The sequence below is a fragment of the Chinchilla lanigera genome, unplaced genomic scaffold, assembly GCF_000276665.1.
Source record: "Chinchilla lanigera isolate Chin_1 unplaced genomic scaffold, ChiLan1.0 scaffold00019, whole genome shotgun sequence".
In the NCBI taxonomy this organism is placed as follows: Eukaryota; Metazoa; Chordata; class Mammalia; order Rodentia; family Chinchillidae; genus Chinchilla; species Chinchilla lanigera.
The window spans coordinates 18,624,297-18,644,921 of NW_004955420.1; the positions used below are offsets into that span (position 1 = coordinate 18,624,297).

The window sequence follows — 20,625 nt, forward strand, 5'->3', positions numbered from 1 at the left end:
ATGTATAGTTATCTAGGAGAATGCTTAAAAATCTGAGGGCCATCCATTTATTCACATAGAAGGGCTGACCAAAGTTCTGTAAGACGTCTCTATCCAAGCACCATTGCACTTTCTGAGGTACATAGTCCACATATGGTATAGTAAATCAGCATAGAGAGAATACTAGGAGTATTCCAGATCCTTTCTTAGTTCTAGGGTCCATTTATAACTGGTCAAATTTGGTATTATTTGTTCATTGGGTGCAAACAACAGACTCAAGTGAAACACACACTCTCCCTAACTGCTTGAAGGAAGTCCTCTTTCATGCTTTCAGTTGCATTGTCAAAACTGACTTAATGTCCCAGACTGACACAAACCATTTACTTTCATGGTCATTTTGACTTTGAGGAAAAGCCAAAAGTTGCATGGTGCCAGATCCTATGAATAAAGTGGATGAAGACTCCATAATGTTTATTTTTACAAACCTGCCATTCTGTTAGAGAACACTCAGCAGTAGCATTCACTATAATTTTGATCATGCCTCGTAAAATGACAAAGGAGGACCTCCACAATTTGTTTGAGAAAATGGAAATAATGATGTTCTAAGTGTGTTCAAAGCAAGGAGGAGTATTTGAGGGGGGTTACCCACAATGTCTCTTTTACTGTAATATTTTTCAAAATATAAATATTTACTGTGTTTTTTGGTCACTCTGTACATAACCTCGACAGCACTGTCAGTCTGGTTAGCTGAAATCAAACTGCTTTTGTTATCTTAGTGACAAGGAAAGAAAGAAAGAAAGAAAGAGAGAGAGACAGAGAAGGAGAGAGACAGAGAGAGAAAGGGAAGGAAAGGAAGGAAGGAAGAGAAAGAAAAGAGAAAGAAAGAAAGAAAGAAAGAAAGAAAGAAAGAAAGAAAGAAAGAAAGAAAGAAAGGAAGAAAGAAAGAAAGAAAGAAGAAAGAGAGAGAGAAAGGAGGGAGGGAGGGAGAGAGGCACAAATCAACCAGTCAATCACTAAATATCAGGTACTAGGAAATGTATTGTTTTACAAGCAACAACACCACATCTGAGATCAATAGGCAAGGCTGGAGTCAGTATCTGATTTAATGTATAGTTAATCATTCCCCTTCACATCGTTTGGAGTATTATAACCAAAACCAACTCCTAAAAGAAGCAGTCTGAAAAGTGTGATTCATGATAAGATATAATAGATCCCAAAATAATTTGGATGTTTTGCCAATTTATATAAACAGAAAAGTGAAGAGCACGTACGGGAACTGATTTAAGGGTGTTACATCAAAAAAATAATGTTGGGCTAGGCAAGATTTCTTGAGTAGAGTATGCCAGGCCAAGGTTCTAGTTTCAGATGTCAGAATGGAGGATTGAAGATAACAATATGTAATAGAACAACAGCTGTTAATTCCTATCATTTTGTTTTGAAACCCTGTATCATTTTTATTGTTTTGTGTGATTTTGTTTTTGTCTGTTGTTGCTATTTTGATGGTCTTTTATCCATTTTAAAATTTTAAAAAAATTCTAGTTTCAATGTGTTTGGGCACTAAGAGTGGTTCTAATAGTTTGCTTTGTTAATTACATAAAACATAACCAAAAAAAGGAAGAATGTGTTCTTTTTCTTTTATTTTTTTGTCATTGTTTTTGTTATTGTTTTGTTTTGGTTTGGTTTGGTTTTTTGCAGGGAGGGGGACAAGGTCTCCATAAGTTGTTCAGGCTGGTGTTGAACTCACTATGTAGCCCAGCCTGGCCTGGAACTCACAGCAATCCTCCTGCCTCAGCCTGCCAGCTGCTGGGATTATAGGTGTGTGCCACCACACCTGATGGAAGTATGTATTCTTTTTTGTTGTTGTTGTTTTTCTCCGGTACCGGGAACCGAACTCATGACCTTGCGCTTGCCAGGCAGGCGCTTTTGGCACTGAGCTAAATCCCCAGCACCTGGAAGTATGTATTCTTAAAAATGAAATGACAGAGAGAATCCAAAAGCTTAGGGATGTGGGGATGTTAAACTTGACTATTACATAAGCCCTTTTCACATAATTGTTGTGTTCTTCGGGAAGGTGTAGAGGTGGTTTCTTCCCAGTGCCTTGAGATGAACATTTGTGAGAGGAAGATGGACATTCTTGAACAGCTTCATGGCGGCCACTCTCTGTGGATGAGAATGATGGCCGGAAACGCCGCCATTGAAGTGGAATTCCAGAATGCAGTGAGGATGATTACCTCCTGCAGCGGCAGGTTCTGATTCAAGTCAGACTGCCGTAAACGCACGTTCATACACCAAAACTTGCGTAGGCTGCCCCATCTACCTTTGTTTTAGTAACTTGTCGATCAACTAGTCAATGCCAAAGTTCTCCGTAAATGAAAGCATTATATCCATTGCTTTTGCTCTACTCTGCGTCATGATAACTTTGTTTCGTCTTATAGGCTAAAGGCAGAAAAAAATCCCATTTAAAAATAATGTTGGTTTCAACATGCTATAGTTGTATAAGTTTGACAGTGACTCAGATGAAACTATAAAATAAAATATAAAATAATTTGGAAAAAAATTACCATGCTAACATGGTCTCATTTGTTCCTTGAATGAATTTACTAAATCTGAAAGTTTTTATTATAGATAGTCTATATAAAGTTGACCATAAGTCTCATATGAATGAATAGTATAAAAGAGAAAACCTGGATTTTATTAATATCAACAGACTTGCTAATACAGATGACACCATTCTAATCTGTAGCAGTCAGCCTGTGTTTAAACTGCAATGCCAAGTATTACACACAGTATTTTAAAAGAAATGTTAGTCAAATGAGACACTCCATAAGCAAAGGACAAGTTTGGCAAGGGACCTGGGTAAAGCATCACATAAAAAAGTGTGTGATAATAGAATTAGAATGAGAACAAAAATAAAATTACTATCATTATGTGTTGGAGAGCACCAGTTAGCTTCCTTTATTCAGAATGTCAGCATGTGAAATAGGACATTGATTTATATGGGGTAACAGCACAAGAAGATCTAGGACCAATCATCAACTTTCCAAGGCAGAAGACTTGAGTGCAATATTCTGAAAAACCTACCTGATGCGCTTCCTTAATAGTGAAAATAAGGGGGCTGGGGATTTAGCTCAGTGGCAAAAAGCACCTGCCTGGCAAGCGCAAGGTCGTGAGTTCAGTTCCTGGTACCGGAGAAAAACCAAAAAAAAAAAAAAAAATAGTGAAAATAAGACCAAGAGACCTCTCAATCCCAAAGCGATATTTTTATTTTTATTTTTTTGGTGGCAGCCCCAAACCCACTGCCGCTGACCATGGCTACATCAGATGTCCCATCCACCTCCAGCTTCCAGGAGACATTGATATGGAAGGAGCTGACTTACTGCGGGTCCATCCCACACAACTCCAGCTGCAGCTCTCTGCATGACTCTGCCCCTGTGAAGCCACCTTCATTTAGGTCCTCAGGAGCCCCTCCCCTTCCTGTGGCCAAGCAGAAAGTCTGAAGCTGTAGCTACCGGAGGCTGCTTTTTTATTTCTCTAACCAAACTCCTTGTACCGTTAGTGGTTCAGTCCATGCATTGCTCCATTATACATCAACACAAGTCCTAGTAAAGCCTCTTTTACATGACATATTTCTGCCCCTTGTGGTTCATCAAAGCAGCCTCTCCTGGTTACACTGAGGGTGGCCAGCAGACAATGAGAAAGAACAGAGAACTGCTGGGAGCCTCCGCTTTTGATCCCTGGAAGAGTTTCCCAGGGGTGCAAGTAGTTGCCACCTCCAATGCCAGGAAAATGGGAGAGGACCACTAACTCTAAGAGGTTATAGTTACTGCCTTCAAAATCTCAGGACTGTTCACAAGATCAGCTATACTGTGCCTACCTGTGATTTCTAGGTAAACTGAACAAAGTACCCCTCGCCTGTTGATAATAGAAGTAATTGCCTTAAAAAGTGAAGGCTTCTGTGCTCTGGCAATGTTTAAAGTGCATAGTTTGGTTCAGGGCTTTCCTGCAATAGATAGAAGGCTAACCTAGGTGAACTTTAAGGCTCCCTTTAATCTCAGATTCAATTACTCCATACAGAGTCAGGAATATGAAAGGAAGGAAAGAAAATTCCTGAGATGCATGGAACAAACATTGCCGGAACACCAGAGGCAAAATGGTGGTTCAGAGAATTTAACCCCAATGTATTCTGCATCCATCATCACAGAGCATCGGGATTTCTCATATGTACCTTACACACGCCAGAGGTAATTACACCCGGCTTGGACATTCCATTAGGCTTCACTGAAGGAGGGACTTCTTGGACGTTTCCTAAGAACAATTTGCAAAATTTTGAGAGTAAAACAGCACATGAGATACAAGATCTAGTTGGGAAGCAGCCTCGTGGCTTTGCTCATCCTATTCACATTGATTACAGCCCTGAAGTGAAATATGGTTCACATTATTATGTGTAGAGTGTTGAGGCTAAAGAGAAGGGATTTAGTGAAGATATCATACTTCCTTCTTACGGCTAAAAAGTTATCCTAAAGGGTTGCCATCATCAGGAATTGATGAACCCCAGTCAGCCTCAAGGCTTCCCTCAAATGAAGCTCTCCTTCATCTCTGGATAACAGTATCTGCAAAGGAATCAGGACGCCAGGCCCCCAAACTGCCTTCAGAGTACATTGTGGGAGGTGCAGACCAAAGGTAAGTTTACACATCAGTGACTAAAGTTTCCTGCCACTAAGTATAAGAAGTCACTCATGAGCAGCGTCCCTAAACCACAGCTACAGGATGTGGGCACAGGCCCTTGTATAATTGTTGGCCCAGAGCCAATAAGCATTCATCTCTGTGCAAATACTTGGACTTTTTTTGTTGTTGTTAACTTTTGAAAACCACAGGCATTAGCTTCTCTCTTTCTTCCGCTTGGCACAAGTCATCTTCTTTTCTCCAGCTTGGTTTCTTCTGTGCAAAGAATTTCTGAAGAGATTTAAGCCTAAATTCAATACTTTTGCCCTCCTTCCCCTGCCCCACAAAATACCAGGCAGAGGTAAATCTGCCTTACAAAATACCTGCTGGCTCTGCTGTCTTCTGCAGCTTTGTTTGGGCATTTTGATCAGATAGGAAATCAGAGCTCTGTGAGTGACCTCAGCCTTTAAGAAAATACAAGTGCTTTCTGGAAATTCCCCCTCAACAACTGTGACTTACTGTTTTCTCATTTCAAAATTAACTGAGCAATTATGATACATCCATTCAAAGGATATGCCCTTCTAATATCAAACTAGAGAGAAGAATGGTTGACAAATAGGAATTGGAAGACTTAGTCTAATCCCGCTACTGCAAGAATTTGTTGGCTTCTTTTTGTGCAATTTCTTTATGGTTTTTTAGGCCTTTGCTTCATGTTCTGTGAAATGAAAGCCTTGGATTAGGTTTGTATGTTTCCTCAGCCCGAGGGTTCTTTAGCATCGTTTCAACAAAGAGACAAAGAAAGTAGGACTCAAAGAGCCAAAAGTAACTAGTTCAGAAATTAGCCTCACTTTCCTGGCTTAAAGGAGGGCCAAAAATTGGGCTTCCAAGAGGAAAGTCCCCAGGAAAGTGAGGCTTGATGATTTTTGATACTTTCCCTCATACAAATGTTAGAGAATCCATCAGCTTTGACTTTGTACTCAAATATCCCACATCATGGCATGGAAACCAAACCCAAGCTTACCTCATTTCCATCTATACTATTTCTTTATAATGAAAAAGATGACAGAAGGACGTTAGTAGTTCTAAGTCAACACAAAGAAAAATTTCTAACCATCAAAACTGCCCAAGATGCATCAGAAGATTGGGAGGGATCTGTCCATGGCCATACTCAAGCAGTTTTGGAAAGGAGGCTTATTAGAAAGTTTTCTAGTTCGAATTCCTAAATGAAAAAAAGACCAGGTAAAGAAGACCACCAACCAAGACACTCCTGTGGTGCTATGCTTTGTACTTAATGCTACCTGTGTCTAATCCAATTCCCAGGTGAATTTACAGGTCTGCTTTGGGAAACATATCAGATGATAGGCTGAAGAAAAACTCCAGGTGCATGCATAATCCCCCTGCGTTGTTCCTCCCTTTTAAGGTTAAGATTATAAATGAGAACACCACATATCCAAGAGAAAATCATAGGCAGTAGGTTCATGATCACCCAGGAACAAGACCTGGAGGGACTGAATCTCATTGCCTGGGATGTTTCCCCATGTTTTGATACGAAGTCACATCACTCCAGAGATAGTCGTTCAGTGTTTCACAGGTAATAGATGAATCTGATCTTATGTTGTTGAGCCCTCAAAAGATCTTCATCGAATGGGCAGAAGTTTTCTCATCTCCATTTTAGATACGAGAATCTTAAACATTAGGAAAGTTAAGATAATTTTTCAAGATGCCAGGTGACTGTGGCAGTTTTTTCCAAAAGAAAAAAAAATGTCTAACTGTGTAAACATTCAGCAACAATTATTTAGAGAATCATAAGGTCACCAGCCTTAAAGTATTATATAATCTCCCCAAATATTTTAATACAGCAATGAATTTCACAATATCCACTTTCGCATTTCCTTCCTGAACATGTCAAATGGATGAGGGTTCAGTATTCCAGGAAGTAACTCTTTCCTCCTGAAAGAAGCTTGTTTTTTATCTTTTGTGGGTTTTTTTTTTTTTTTTTGTTAAATCTTGACCTACTATCCAAATATTGTATCTAATTTTCTTACCCTCTGGTCACAGTACTGCTTTCTAGATCTCAATAAAAATAGTCTTTATGAGGAGTAAAGACAGTTCTCAGGTCAGCTTTTACTTCATGCTTCTTCATACGGAACTGCTTTGGCTCCATTAAAGGCTTATACTATTGTGATAGACTGGGTCTCAGGGCCGGAAAATGTCTTGCTCTTCCATCCTGAGTACCTTCCCTGGGCGATGCTGAATTATGTCCTTTAGAAGGTCATTTGGGAATGGTCTGGCTTAGATTACAAGAGGAACAAATGTGCAGAGAAGTCAATTGTCAGGGTGACCCTTAAATGGTAACTCCAAAGAATGTGCAGGACATTTCAGAGGCTTTTGCCAGCAAATGCCACTATCTTAAGGCATATGGAGATTTTTGGGCAGCAATAATATAACAACTTGCCAATAATGCCTGCTTCAGATCCAGAGCCAAAACAATCCTAGGACTTTTCATCCCACTGCTGTTGACAGGACAGCTAAGGATTTCAACATTTCCTTTCACAGTGTGAATAGAAGTTCCTTGCCTTGAGGACTAGAACAATATTTAGCATCAAGGGGCAGGGGGTGTAGTGGAAGAGAGCAAGGGGGAAGAAAGAGAATATTAAGGTAAGTAAATAAGGACAAAATGAAACAGAGCTACTCAAGATTTTTGTTCTGAATGCTTACGTCATACAGGTGTTTGTGACTGTATCAGAGAACAAATATTCAGCATTGCAGAAGTAAGCTTTTCAAAGAAAACCCAAAAAAAAAAACACTTCTTTCAAGCCACAAATGAATGAATAAATAAGTGAGCTAGAATTTTCAACTCAAATATCAAGCAAAATATCTCAGTGTGGGGTCTTGGGAAAACCAAAAGGCTTACTTTGATAACATTTGATTTATGGTGATCAATATTTAAAGCTTCTTTTCTGAATCAATGCAAATAAAGTTGGATTTAAAATAAAAAGTAAAAGAATCCCAAAGAGATGAGAACAGATAGTATACTCTCTTGGGTTACTGAACATTAGATCTAAGTCACAGAGACACACAGACATGAAATAAAAGGAAAAAGAGTGATGGGGCAAAACTAAGTAGGACAGCATTTTGGGAACACAGCCCTCAAAACCCTCTGAGATCCATGGATGTTCCAAACCGAACCTGTGGAGTAAGAGTCCAGTGACATTCCCATCCCTATTTCAAACACAATGGTCCTACTCTTTTCTTTTTTATATAATTAGGCTTCAACTCAAGATTTCATTAGAAGGAAAAAAATCTACAATTGAAAAATATGCTTGAAAAACAAGCTACAAGAGGAAATGAGCCACTGAAAAATTTTGATAGAGGAGTGATAAGATCAAATTGAGCTTCAGGAATCTGACTGCCAACTACATAATGATTTGAACTAGCCTTGAAATAGGGACACCAATTAAAAGGCTATGGTAACAAGGAAGTACGCCTAGTTAAAAAGTGAATCCAATGCTACAGATGTAAGAATGGAGAGAAGAAGAATATGAAAAATGTTGAAATAAAAATGAATTTTAAATTTGATATCTGGACAGTGGGTTTGTCTTAGTAATTTCCTCAGTGCTGAAACACAATACAGGACACACACAATTTAAAAGAAGAGAGGTTTATTTTGGTTCATTGTCTCAGCCCATGGTCATGTAGCTCCAAGGCAAAAAAGCCATAGCAGAGAGATATGGTAGACAAAAAACTGCTCACAGTATGGTGGCCAGGAAGCAAACAGAGGGAAGGGAGGAGCTGGAGAGGGAGATATACCCTTGGGTCATCTCCTCCAAGACCCGCTTTTACCAGGTTTCTCCTCTTAACAGCAAGTCAGCTACGGTGCTCTCATAATCCAATGGCCTTCCAAAAGTCTCATCTCTGAGCACATGAGCCTTTGGCGAGCTATTCTAGAGGTCAGCTATACCAGGGTACAATGTTAAGCTTCATACCATTATGGTACTATGTGGGATATATTTGGCAAGGAGTTTTGACAAATCAGAAATGATGGACTTCAGGAATGGATGAAGGAGACTATAAACATGTCACAAAGAGCTGTAGGATTTTGGAGATTCTGAATCTGAGAGGTTTTTGAAACTCTAACATATGGATGATTGTCGGACAAAATTGCAAAACTGAATCTTGGAAGTAATGTTGGGAATGGGTTTATGTATCTGAAAGTCATAGGCATAAAAGTAGTAGCTAAAACTACAGAGACAATGAGAAGCTAATGAGCAAATAAATCAGGATCAGAGGGCTAAAGACCACGACCTGGAAAATGTCTGCATTTAAAGACCGGGAGAAGCAAGAACCTACCACGTGTTTCTCGAGTTTACGATCAGAAACTCATTTGAAGACATAATTTGATGAGCTCAGCAGTGTTTATTTTCTGTTTCTAAGGAAAATTGATTATTCTCGTGTGAGACCTGAAATGCGGATCTACCAGCCTAATCAAGCGTTCAGATTTCCTGAGACACTAAATATATTCAAAGTCCTGTAGGACTCCTCAAATGTAACGAACTGTTTCAGTGCAAAAACATAGCAGACTGAAACAAACACCTTCAATAGTGGAATATCTATGTATGATGCATGTATATACTAAGAAAAAAAAAGGGGGGGCTCAAAAACCAATACTCCCACGAGCGAGGGAATAGCCGAGTTTGTTGCGGTTTCCAATAAATGACATTAGCCCCGTGTAGGTCTCAATCAAAATGGGTTGAGTTAACACTGTCAGTTCCTTTTCTCTTCCAGATCCTCTGGAATTCTTTTGGGCATTCTGGATCGCTGGAACAAGCTTAGACATGAACCCAGTCAACTGAAGAACAAAAGGAGAAAGAACAGAATTAGTGAGTGCAGAATAGGTCCAGCAACATCCAGCTCTACGAGTCCTCACAAAAGTTGAGCATTCTCCTGAGGCTACACATCTTAACACATAAATGGCTAGTTAACATTGCTTGTTTGCCTTTTCAATCCACTAATCAGTTAATAAATTATGTACATAATAAAATTATCTGCCTTGTCTTGTTTATTTTTCATTATTCATAACTTGTATAATATTAAGCAATTTGATAAATACTTGCTGATAGTCTATTATGAATCAGACACTGGTTGGGGCACTGCTGAAGATTTAAATACAAGTTAGATATCTTCTCTGCCCTCAGAGACAACGGAGAAGAGAATATAAGAGGTGAGTTATGATAATAACACACAGTTCCCTAATATAAGCAGCAAAAAGAGGCATAAAATGGTAAAGAAATACAAAAGAGGGAGACATCATGCATAGATGGAAGATCAGGAATGACTTCAAAGGAAGACTCTAGACAATCCTTAAAGGATTAGGATTGGTAGGATTTCAACAGGTTAAAGAGGTTCTAATAGACAAGTGCTGATTTTCCAGGCAGCATTCTTCCTACCATTTGAAATCCTTCTTCTGATTGAAGTATCTCAATTTTCCTTAAGAAATCCACCCTCTTCCACTTGGCTCATCCGGGTAGTTTAAGTGACACTAGCATGTTAGTACATGATTCAGGCCAAACCAATAAGAAATATCTATTTCTCTGGTCAAAAAAGATGGATTCAGGCATAGGCACAAGACTCCTGTGGCAGCCGAACTCTTAGACTATAAGCTTGAAAGTATTTGTGGTCACCCCGTCACACACAGCGAACCTGACTAAGCTCAAAACCAGGGAAGACGGAAAGAATGAAGACAAGGAGGAAGACGATTTCTTAGCAAAGTCATTTAAATTACTAATCATTTATACTACTAAGTCCTTTATACTACCAAATCCTGGAATTGAATTACTGGATAAGCTTTTTCTACTTAAAAAAAAAAGAGTTTTGGGGTTAAGCCATATTGCTTTGGATTTCTTCATTTGCCATGAAAGGAGGAATGTGACTGAGGAAGCCTTTCAAAGACGAGTACTGTGCAAGTAAAGATATAGATGAGGAAACTTCATATCTTTGTTTTAGATATATTATTTCCTTTTAATGAAAACCTAGGTATTAGGTTAAAAATTACATCACCATAAACATGTTAGAAATACAAAAGATAACTGAATTACCCACTGTCAGTGTACTTCCTACATCATAGTTTAGAAAAAAGCATTAGGAATAAGGACCTAATCCCAACAGTACCCAAACCTATTTCTTAGACAACTGACCCATTAATTCAAATGAAAACTCTTTGATTTCACTCCAAGTTCAGTACAAATGATTAAGCATTCTGTTTAAAGCAATTATTTTTTTTCCCATTTCTCCATGAGGAAGTCAGTTTTGGCTTTTAAAACATCAACCCACGAGTGTTAGCCTGTGTTGTTAGTTCAATGAGTCCCAGTAGGAGAAACCTGTATTCTTTCACCACAATTCTAATTTTTCTTGTTAGCTTTATTCTGAATTTATATTATGTACCAAATTGTCCTTGAGCAAACCACATTTTCATTTTAGGCTTCTTTCCCTTATCAATACTAACTACCTTTGTCAGTCATTACTAGCTGTCTTTATTAGCTGACCTAATCTATAAGTTAAAAAAGAAAGAAAGAAACATCTAAAATAGATTAGTGGTGTGGCATTGTACACTCAGTTCCCTTTTTAGAGCTTTCATTAGCCTTTCTTTAAAAGAGGAATTGAAAGTGATGGTTATTAAGATAATATTAGAAATAAAAAGAAAATTAGTGACTTTCATAAAAAACAGTTTACCAGAATAATCCAATATCTATGGGATTCCAAAGTAATTTGAAGTATTTGTTCTTCTGTATTTGTCCTCAAATTAATAGTCACCTAATTGGATAATATCAAAGCAATCTTTGAAATAGACTGATTTCATTAAGGATAATGAATCTAACAAACAAGTAGGTTTTGCTTGTTCTTCATGAGTTTGGGGCCATAGTAGCAAAGACAGACAAATAGTACCTCTTGTTACTAGTTCTCAGCCCTAGTATCCTCTGTGAGACTATGACAGGGATCCAGAATTTAGTGTCACTCATTGGAGCAAACTATGGACCTGCACTTTGGGGATTCAGGAGAGAAAACATCTGTGGTGCAGAACATTTTTCCCTTCAGTGAAATTCACCAGGGCTTTAGTTAATTAAGGCAAGCAGTTGGAAATGTTGTTCATTCAACTGCTAAAAGAGGAAAAAAAGAAGGGAAGGACAAATTAACAAGATGGACCCTCAATTACTATGTTTAAAAGTCATGAAATCTCAGTATCAGAAATGTTCTCAAAGTATATCAATTCAACAATTCACTGAGTATTCTAATTTCCCTTTCCATGTGTTTAGCAAGAAGTCAACTTCTTTCTCTACACAGACATTTTCATTGAAACAGAGCTCACTGCCACCTAGCTATGTCCATTCTGTCAGTGTGTATATAGTGAGAAAGAGGAAGATGGCCAGGTATGGTTTCTTGCCCTACCAGTTACTGGTGGTGAGTCCTTGGGGAAAAAAAAAAAAAACAACAAAAAAAAAACATTTAATATCCCCTACTCTTAGCTTACTCATCTGAAAATGAGGAAATAATAGTATGAATTCAAATGAAGTATGAGAAAATATTTTAAACCATGTTATTTACAGATATAAATATTATTATTATTTATAGGTTGGAAAGTCTTAGTTTCTCTTAGGTCATATTTTGAGTACTAATTTTCAAGAATACATCATAGAAGGACTCCGGATGACAAAGTGTTTCCTGGATGCCAAAATATATTCAATTCTTCTCAGGACCCACAATTTCAAAAAATATAGTTGAGCTCAATGAATATTTTACAAGATACGTACCAAGTATAAAGGGAAAAAGAATAAGTTTGCAGTGGGAAAACACAGCATATACCATCTTTATCAAGTGATGGAGATTAAGACCCTTAGTAATCAAACACAGAGACATCATGAAGCCATAGTATCATGGGATGAAAGAATATTTCATTTCTGTAGTACCTGAGCCAAAAAAGCTGACCTCGATGTAATCATTCAAAAACATCAAGAAAACCACAGCTGAAATACAAAAGCACTTCCTAGAATTTATCAAAAGTGAGAAGGTCATGAAGGTAAAAGGAAGGCTGGGAAGGTGTAACAGACTGGAAAAGAAAAAGAGAAACAACAACTACATGTTTTGTAGGGTCCTTGACTGGATTCACTCTACATTAGGGCTGGAAAAATGGTAAAATTTGAGTACAATCTTCATTTTGTTAATAGTATTATACCCAACGTTTCATTCCTAGATATTGATAAATATATCATGAGTATGTAAGATACTAACATTAGCGAGGGCTGGATAGCAGGTGTAGTGGTTAATCAATTGTCAGTTTGAGTGGGGACGCTCAGCTGAATTGACTCAGGATGGTCTTGGGCATTAGGTGTGGAATCTTTGTAGTGATTTTGCAGAGAAATTTAATGTTGTATGATTTTTTTACTTTTACAAAATCATCCTATTGCCATATGGGGTCAAGACTGGAATGCTGTGAGAGTCGAGAATGGGAGCAGAAACACAGGTGAGTTTGGCAGTCACGTCATTCATCCTTGCAAGACGTAATTGTGGTTTAGACCCGGACTGAGAAGACGAGAAGTAGCAGAGAACATGAGACCTGGTTAAGTTAGGGATATGCTGGAGGCAATAGAACCAGAGATCTTGGCGTTACAATTGTTATGGTTGAAGGAAAGAGAGAAATCAAAGGTGATACCTAGAGTTTTCATCTGATCTACTGGGTGGCCAGTGATGTCATTATTGAGTTGGGGAAGCCTAGGAGAGACAGAGGTTGGAAATATTGAGGTACAGGAATGGAAGACTCCATTTAGGCATGCTATTTGAGTTGTCTAACAGGTAAGCCTCTTACTGACTTTCTACTAGGCAACCGGGTAGATGAGGAAATATAGAGATGAAGATTTCATGGTTATGGTTAAAATTTCAATAATAATAATAATAATCACAGATCTAGAAGTCATGAATATTTATAAAATGAAGTCAGTGATCTAAACAAGATAAGGTATAAGGTAGGGAGTAAAAATTTTTTAAAAGAACTTCTTGAACAAGACTAAATATTTGAGTCAACATAGTGGGAAAACTCCTGGTTCAAGTGTTTCAGAGATTTGCCTAACACTAAATAACAATAAGCTCCTAAGCAAAGACTTGGAGTCACAGCTCCTTATCTAACGTTACTGTTATAGTTGATACTGCAAATTCCAATGTATGAAAATGTAGTATTAAAATTCTAATACTTAGACAAAGGGTAATGTTTCTCATTTTCAAAAAGGATAGAGAAAACGTTTAGGGGCTGGGGATTTAGCTCAGCAACACAGTGCCGGCCCGGCAAGCACAAGGTCGTGAGTTCGATCCCTGGTACCGGAAAAAAAAAGAAAAAAAAAAAGAGAAAGCGTTTAATTGAAAACCATATTCCTCAGAACATTACAGTTCTTCATAGTTCAATGACTACATATAATTCAACATCTAAACATAGATTCCTTTGAAAAGAAGGAGCTATTGTGACAGTGCCGGGACAAGGGTTGGGGAGAGAATGTGGGAGAAAAGGCAAAAACCAAGCAGGTGAACTGCTTCTCTCTCTACAATCCCATCAGTCCTTTATTATTTTTATCTGTTTCAGATATTTAGAATCTGAGTAAAATTTTATTTTTAAAATGAAGATGATTAAACTAACACTGCCTGGGAATCTTTAGCTCAGACATCCCATAAACCAGTCCACAAAGATTTAAATTGCCCACTCTACTCTTGCTGTTTCAAAATCAAACTCAAAGCCTATCACTCCAAGAATCCCTTCATACTCATAACAGACTCCAATTAAAAATTAGTCTTCTCTTTTCTTGCTTGTAACTTACATCTTCGCTCAGATGTATCATTCTATTTCCTAAGTACAGCTCTACCTGAGATTGTCTATATAATGAAACCAAACTTTGTTTCCCGTAGGACTATTGCTATTCGGGTCCAGATAATTCTTTGCTATGGGGAAGAATGTCCTCTGCATTTTAGGATGTTGAACAACATCTGTAGAGTCTGTCTGTCAGATACTAGGGCCACTTTTCTTCCAGGTGTGAGAATCAAAAATGTCTCCAGACCTTGCCAAACTGCCCCCTGGGACAAAAATTTCTTCCTCTTAAGAACTGCTGAACTAAAGGTCAAATAGCATTGATGTAACACGAGTATTGCGAACAGACAGATGTGGTATTAGGTTGCAACTATGGCACTTACTGGCTGTGTGCCCTTGGGCAACTTATTCAGCCTCTCTGAATTTTATAATTCCTTTCTATAAAAGCATTATCAATAGTGTCAAATTCGCAGGATGCTATGCAAAGATTAAATCAACTACAGGGTTTATTTATGAGCTGTGTGTGTATGTGTGTGTTTGTGTCTGTGTTTTGTATATGCCCGTGTGTTCACTTTTTAAGAAGTAGGATGAGATAAGCCTGGAATCTGGAATGATATTAGAAAGCTTTTGGCCAATAATCAATATCTATCAAGTATTTCAACACTGACATCATCAGCATTATTATCATTATCATCACACCATGGTCTCCCGAAAGCCAGAATGTCCTTAATCACAGTATTTTCATTGGCAACACCCCGTGGTTTATCAAGATAACTTTTCGTGGATCGATGTATACTAAATTGGATTATTGAATGCTTCCTCAGACCTCATTAAACTCCCTTTTAAGAGAATCCTCCATGGTCTCAGAATGTAAGTGCTGGAAACAAAAAAGTTGACACTATTTCATACTCAGTGAACTTGGCATTTCACTAGAGTCAGATGCACTTCGCTTCCAGTCATTCTGGCGTACTTTCCAAGGGGGACTTCCTGTTAAAGACAGAAAAGCAGTGCCTGCAAGGAGAGGCAGACAAAGACCAAGTCCCCAAGCCAGCTCTTGAGCATTTCAAGCACCTGAACTCAATCTGTGTGACAGGAACGCTGTCATCTGATATGAATGCCACCAGCCGCATAACTTCTCTCTAAAAGCTTTTATACACCCACCTCTGGCTCCCTCTTTTATTCCAGTCACAAAAACAGAGGGTCAGATTTTAACAACTCCAGTTACACAGAGGCTGGCTGCTGCTTAGGGAGAAATACAGCAGTGCTCAGAGGGTAGGGGTTGGGGCTTGGGGCTTGGGGCTTGGGGGAGATACTCTTTTTGACTTTAAGCAATTATTTACCAGCTGAGTGCCTGGGCCTCTGTTTGCTTCAGGTGCTGTCTGCCAGCAGTTCAGTGCCCAGAGTCTCATTTTTCCTTATTACAACCATCCCTGCTTCCTGTTTACACTGGGCAAAGAGACCAGGTTTCATGCCTGCAGGCCCACATTCCTCAGCTGAGCCGGTTTCCAAGCCTTCAGGCTACAGGTTTTAACCTCCCTGTGTAGAGACAGGGAAGCACCCAGGCCCAAAAGGCAAGTCCATCCAAAGGAGAACACTTGGAACCACTTGGAAAGTTATATTACCGATTATATATGTATCACATTTTAACCGGGATTATCTTTAAAGAGACACAATAATTTAAGCAATTTCAAGTGTATTGAGAGAAGTAAGAAGAAGTTTCTTTCCTACACAGGAGGTTTCCACTTACTCATATTTCCACTCTTGTGGATTCCACCTCCCAAGACTCTCCTCTCTGAACACGTAGCCACACACAAACACAAACACACACCTACATGCACACATACACACGCACACACACGCAATTTAAACTCTAAGCTGAACTATTCTTTACCCAAGAATATTTCATATGCCCTTGTAATTTAAAGTTATAATCATGTTTCCCTTACTTAAAATGTCTTTTCTCACTTTCTTTGATGCTTAGATCACCCATACCTTAAGCTTCACATCAAATGTCCTCACACCTGTTAACTTTTGGAGTTGTCTGTTACCTCTTGTTGGCTCCCATAATATCTGTGACTTCCTCCATTAGCAGTCTTAACAAATTTAAAAAATAATTTGTTAATCACCCTTCTGCCTCCTCCTCCCTTTATATCACAGGCATCTCGAAGCCAAATCTACTTTCTCCTTCTTAGCATCTCCTTCTTAAATCTACTTTCTCCTTCTCAGCACCTTGACCATCACATAGTACTCAATCCAGAGGTGCATTCAATGAATTGAGGGGAAACCAAGGATTCAAATGTAAAGGTAAATTTGAATTCTAATATATGGATCCACTGTCAAGACCCACTTGTAAATATTGGCATAAAAAGTCACTCTGGATTACACTGGTTTCTATAAAGCATCCCTAATTCGTTCACCATTTATTCACCTGCTTTGGGCTCAGGTCACTAATTATTCCTAGAAGTAAATTTCCCATATGCTAAAAGTCAAAAAAGTGATGATTAAAAAAAAGGTGAAGATGAGGCTAACAATTACAAAGTGGTTGGATGGTTGAAACAACTAAGGAGACCTGAGATAGAGTGAAATACATAATGTTACTTATTACCATATCAATGGATGTGAATACGCATAGTTTGTCTCTCACACACACAGACATAGGAATGAGAGAGAGAGAGAATAAGAGAATGAGAATTCATTCAGGTTTATGCCCATTTCTCCGAGTAATAGCAAATCAGAGGTAGGTGCATAGCTACCGTCTTTCCCTCAAAATAAAACTCTGCTGAAAAATAATCAACTTTGACAGATAGTAATAAAAAAAATGCCACCCCAAATCAGCCTATCCTTGCCTTACCTGCCTCACAGAGTAGCCACCGAGCAAGAGAATAATGTTGACAGGTACAGTTGGTAAAGCTGTACCAAACATTACAACTTTTAAAATAAAGAAAGCTATCCTATTCCTACAAAGTTCTCGTGAGTTGAGTTAAATAAAAATATTATTCACACAGTAATTAACAAATATAAAGTACTGTTATATAATAGCATATGAGATTATGTTTATGTCTTCTAATAGTAATATTTGTATCAAGGAAACCCCATTACTTTACATTGTAACATCTGTTGCACATGAGCAAAGCAACCTATGCGTGTGTACAGATTAGAAAAGGTTGGTTAGGCTGGGAGATAAATAAATTTATCTGGAGAGAAGCCATGTGACTACCATGCTTGCCAGATGTGGAAGTGGTGTAAAGTTGATATGATGAATAAAAAGAGAAATAATGTATTTTGACCTCATATTATAAAAATTTGATACTGATTATATAAATCAATGCTAAGGGACTTAGTGGTAGTATAAATAAATACAACTGTGTCCACTAATGCCGCTTCCTTGGTTATGGTCCTGACCAGCCCCAGAACTCAAGCTTGGCCTGATGCTCTGTGATCTGAAACCTATTATCATCAGTTCAGGTTTCTCTGCTGAGCTTCATATCTAAATTTCTAACTGCCTGATAGCTCAAGCTCACATCTTGTGAATGCTTCAAACTTAATGTATCCTACACTTAAACATGAACTGTTCCTTTCAACAGAACAATAAAAGTCAGTAGTACAACTATGTTAGCTATTTATCTGAGTATACAAATTGAAGATATCAGTATGTAATACAACAACCATTATTAATTTCCTATCACCTTGTCTGAGATTCTGTACTGCTTGTATTGTCTTTGTGTTATTTTCTAAACGTATGTGTGTTTCTTAAGATGTTTTTGTTCTTTTATCTTTAAAATTTTAACAAAAGCAAATTATGTACCAAAAAACCACAAATTTATCATGTCCTAAACTAACCTAAACCAAACTCCCAAATATACTATTATTTCAGTTTCTTCCAATTAAGTTAGTGAAGTTACCATCTGCTCAAGTCAGAAATTATTGCATCTTTGACTTTTTCTCCCAAATCCTTTATATGCTGTCATTATCTGATTTTATTAATTCCATGTTAAATGATACAAAATTTCCTCATCTTTTCCTCTATTACTGCCCTTAACTTGATTTAGGCTCTTGTATCTTTTATTTAAGATATTATAATTATAGTGGGGGACTTTATAGGATTAAGCTCTAGTTAGATAATTACTCTTTGAACATTATATACTTTCAGGTACCGCTATTCCTTTCCACTTGATCTAAACTTCTGTTTCATTCCCTTTTAAAATCTTTGTGTTTTTATCTGCCTTCTCTGTTGAACAGTACCTTGCAGAAAAGCAAGAATCTTGTCTCATTTATATTTGTGTCCTTAGCAACAATCGTAATACTTGTGTTTTGTAGACGTCAGAAAATGTTTGTTATTAAAGAGATTGTAGGTGCTATAGAATAAAAGGCTCTGGATAAAAACAAGTTTGAGCATTTTAATAATAAGTTATTCCACTAGATTGTAAATAATTTGAAAATTCTCCTATTGAGTAACTCAATTCCACATTATCTTCTCCCTTGTTGTACAATAAGGCTGTTAAATTAATTTAATTGGTGCAGAAATTTGATTTTGCTCTGCATTTCTTCCATACTCTTTTATTTGCCCATTTAATTCATGAGAGAAATGAAAAAACAATTTGTAACACCCTTTTAAAATCTTATGTTATATGCAAATATTCACATAAAAGGAATTCTAAATCCCTAAATTGTCTTTCTTCTTATTTATTATTTTATATCAATATAATAGAGCCTTAATCAAAGCTTCTCTTGGAAAATATCCTAAACACAAATAATATTGTGACATCAAAACCAGCAACAAAGAGAAACTAGGTCTCCAAGAACTGGATCAAAGTACTCATCATCTCATATCACAGGTGAGGATCATTTGTTTTCTTAGGAGCTGGGACTTGGGGTGGCTTTTGAATAAGAATCAACTTGGCAAACGAAAGCACTAGACTGTTGCCAAGAAAGAAAAAAAGCAAGACTTTGGATTAATAATTTAAGAAGAAAAAATCTTAAATGAGACACATGTACCAGATCCAAAAAGGGGTTTAGTTGACTAAAGACCAATTAACCAAGTGACCAACCGTTTGTTGTGTTCAGATGCACATGTGTGCATGCATCTGTGCATGGGTATACACACACACACCTACTATGTTTCTTACTTCCATTCAATAAAGTTACATGACTATTATTTCCCTTTTAGCCTTTGAGACTGGGCTCACTAGGGCAAAACTCAGCACTCTAGTCTACTAAGTTCATGATCACTTGTGGAATAATTATTCCATACTCCTTTGATATTTTACCTTTCATTTTCTTTTTAAATTTGTGCAAATGTACTTATATATAATAGAATAAATAGTACACTACCAGGTACTAGAATAGGACAGCAGTATTTCTCTGAAGTCCACAGAATTTGTTCTTTACTCTTTCACCTCGAACTTCTTCCAACAAAGCATAGCACAGAAATAGGGTAAGTACCTAATGTGCCAGGTACAAAGAGCACAGAATTTGGCCTAGGAAGTCATGGATGTAACCATGATTAAGATAGTAAGAATTCATTTTGATTTATAATGAAATAAAATATTATCAAAATTATATACAAATTACATAAAGATATAAATATTATTTTAGTAGTTAAAGTCAGGTTTTCTTTGAAGGAGGAAACGTCTTTGAAGAGAAACATTACTGAGCTCTTCAATTTGGATTAATAGATGCTAAAAAAAGAAATATGAACTTCCTGAATAATTAATAATAATTTTTTTAAAAAACACAAAAATTTGGGAGGGGCAAGCAGACTAGAAGAGTGAGGATAATGGAATGATGAGAAAGAATATTATTACTCATAAAGACTTTTAAAAACAGGGAGATCTGGTATGGCCTTTGCAGTTAGGGGTGTTAGTATAATAGAAACTCTCACTCTATCTCTGACACCCTCAATGAGTCTAGCCTTACATAAATGCCTTTGTGTAAGTGTTATATTGTTCTTCTTCATTTTCATTTTATTTTGTTGGCTTTGGGTGCAAGCTGATGTTGACACTTTGGTTGAGGGATTGTGAAATAGCAATATCACATGAAATGTAGCAACATGATCTTTACACTGAAATTATTTAGTGTCTGCAATAACTAAAAGCCAGAGATAAGCCATGATATCATATAAGCCCCGGAGGCCATCTGAATAC

The 20,625-nt window shown here is 37.5% G+C and overlaps 1 protein-coding gene across 3 annotated transcripts in view; it reads right to left on the reverse strand.

The window, feature by feature from the left end:
* Positions 1-8,286: 8,286 nt before the first annotated feature.
* The window catches only part of Tprg1 (tumor protein p63 regulated 1), a 220,450-nt gene continuing 208,111 nt past the window's right edge, over positions 8,287-20,625 (reverse strand). For all 3 annotated transcript variants that reach the window (XM_013513625.1, XM_005383239.2, XM_013513626.1), the window contains one exon: positions 8,287-9,490. In XM_013513625.1, coding sequence (XP_013369079.1) covers positions 9,296-9,490 — 195 coding nt within the window. In that variant the 3' untranslated portion in view covers positions 8,287-9,295. The remainder of the gene's footprint in view (positions 9,491-20,625) is intronic.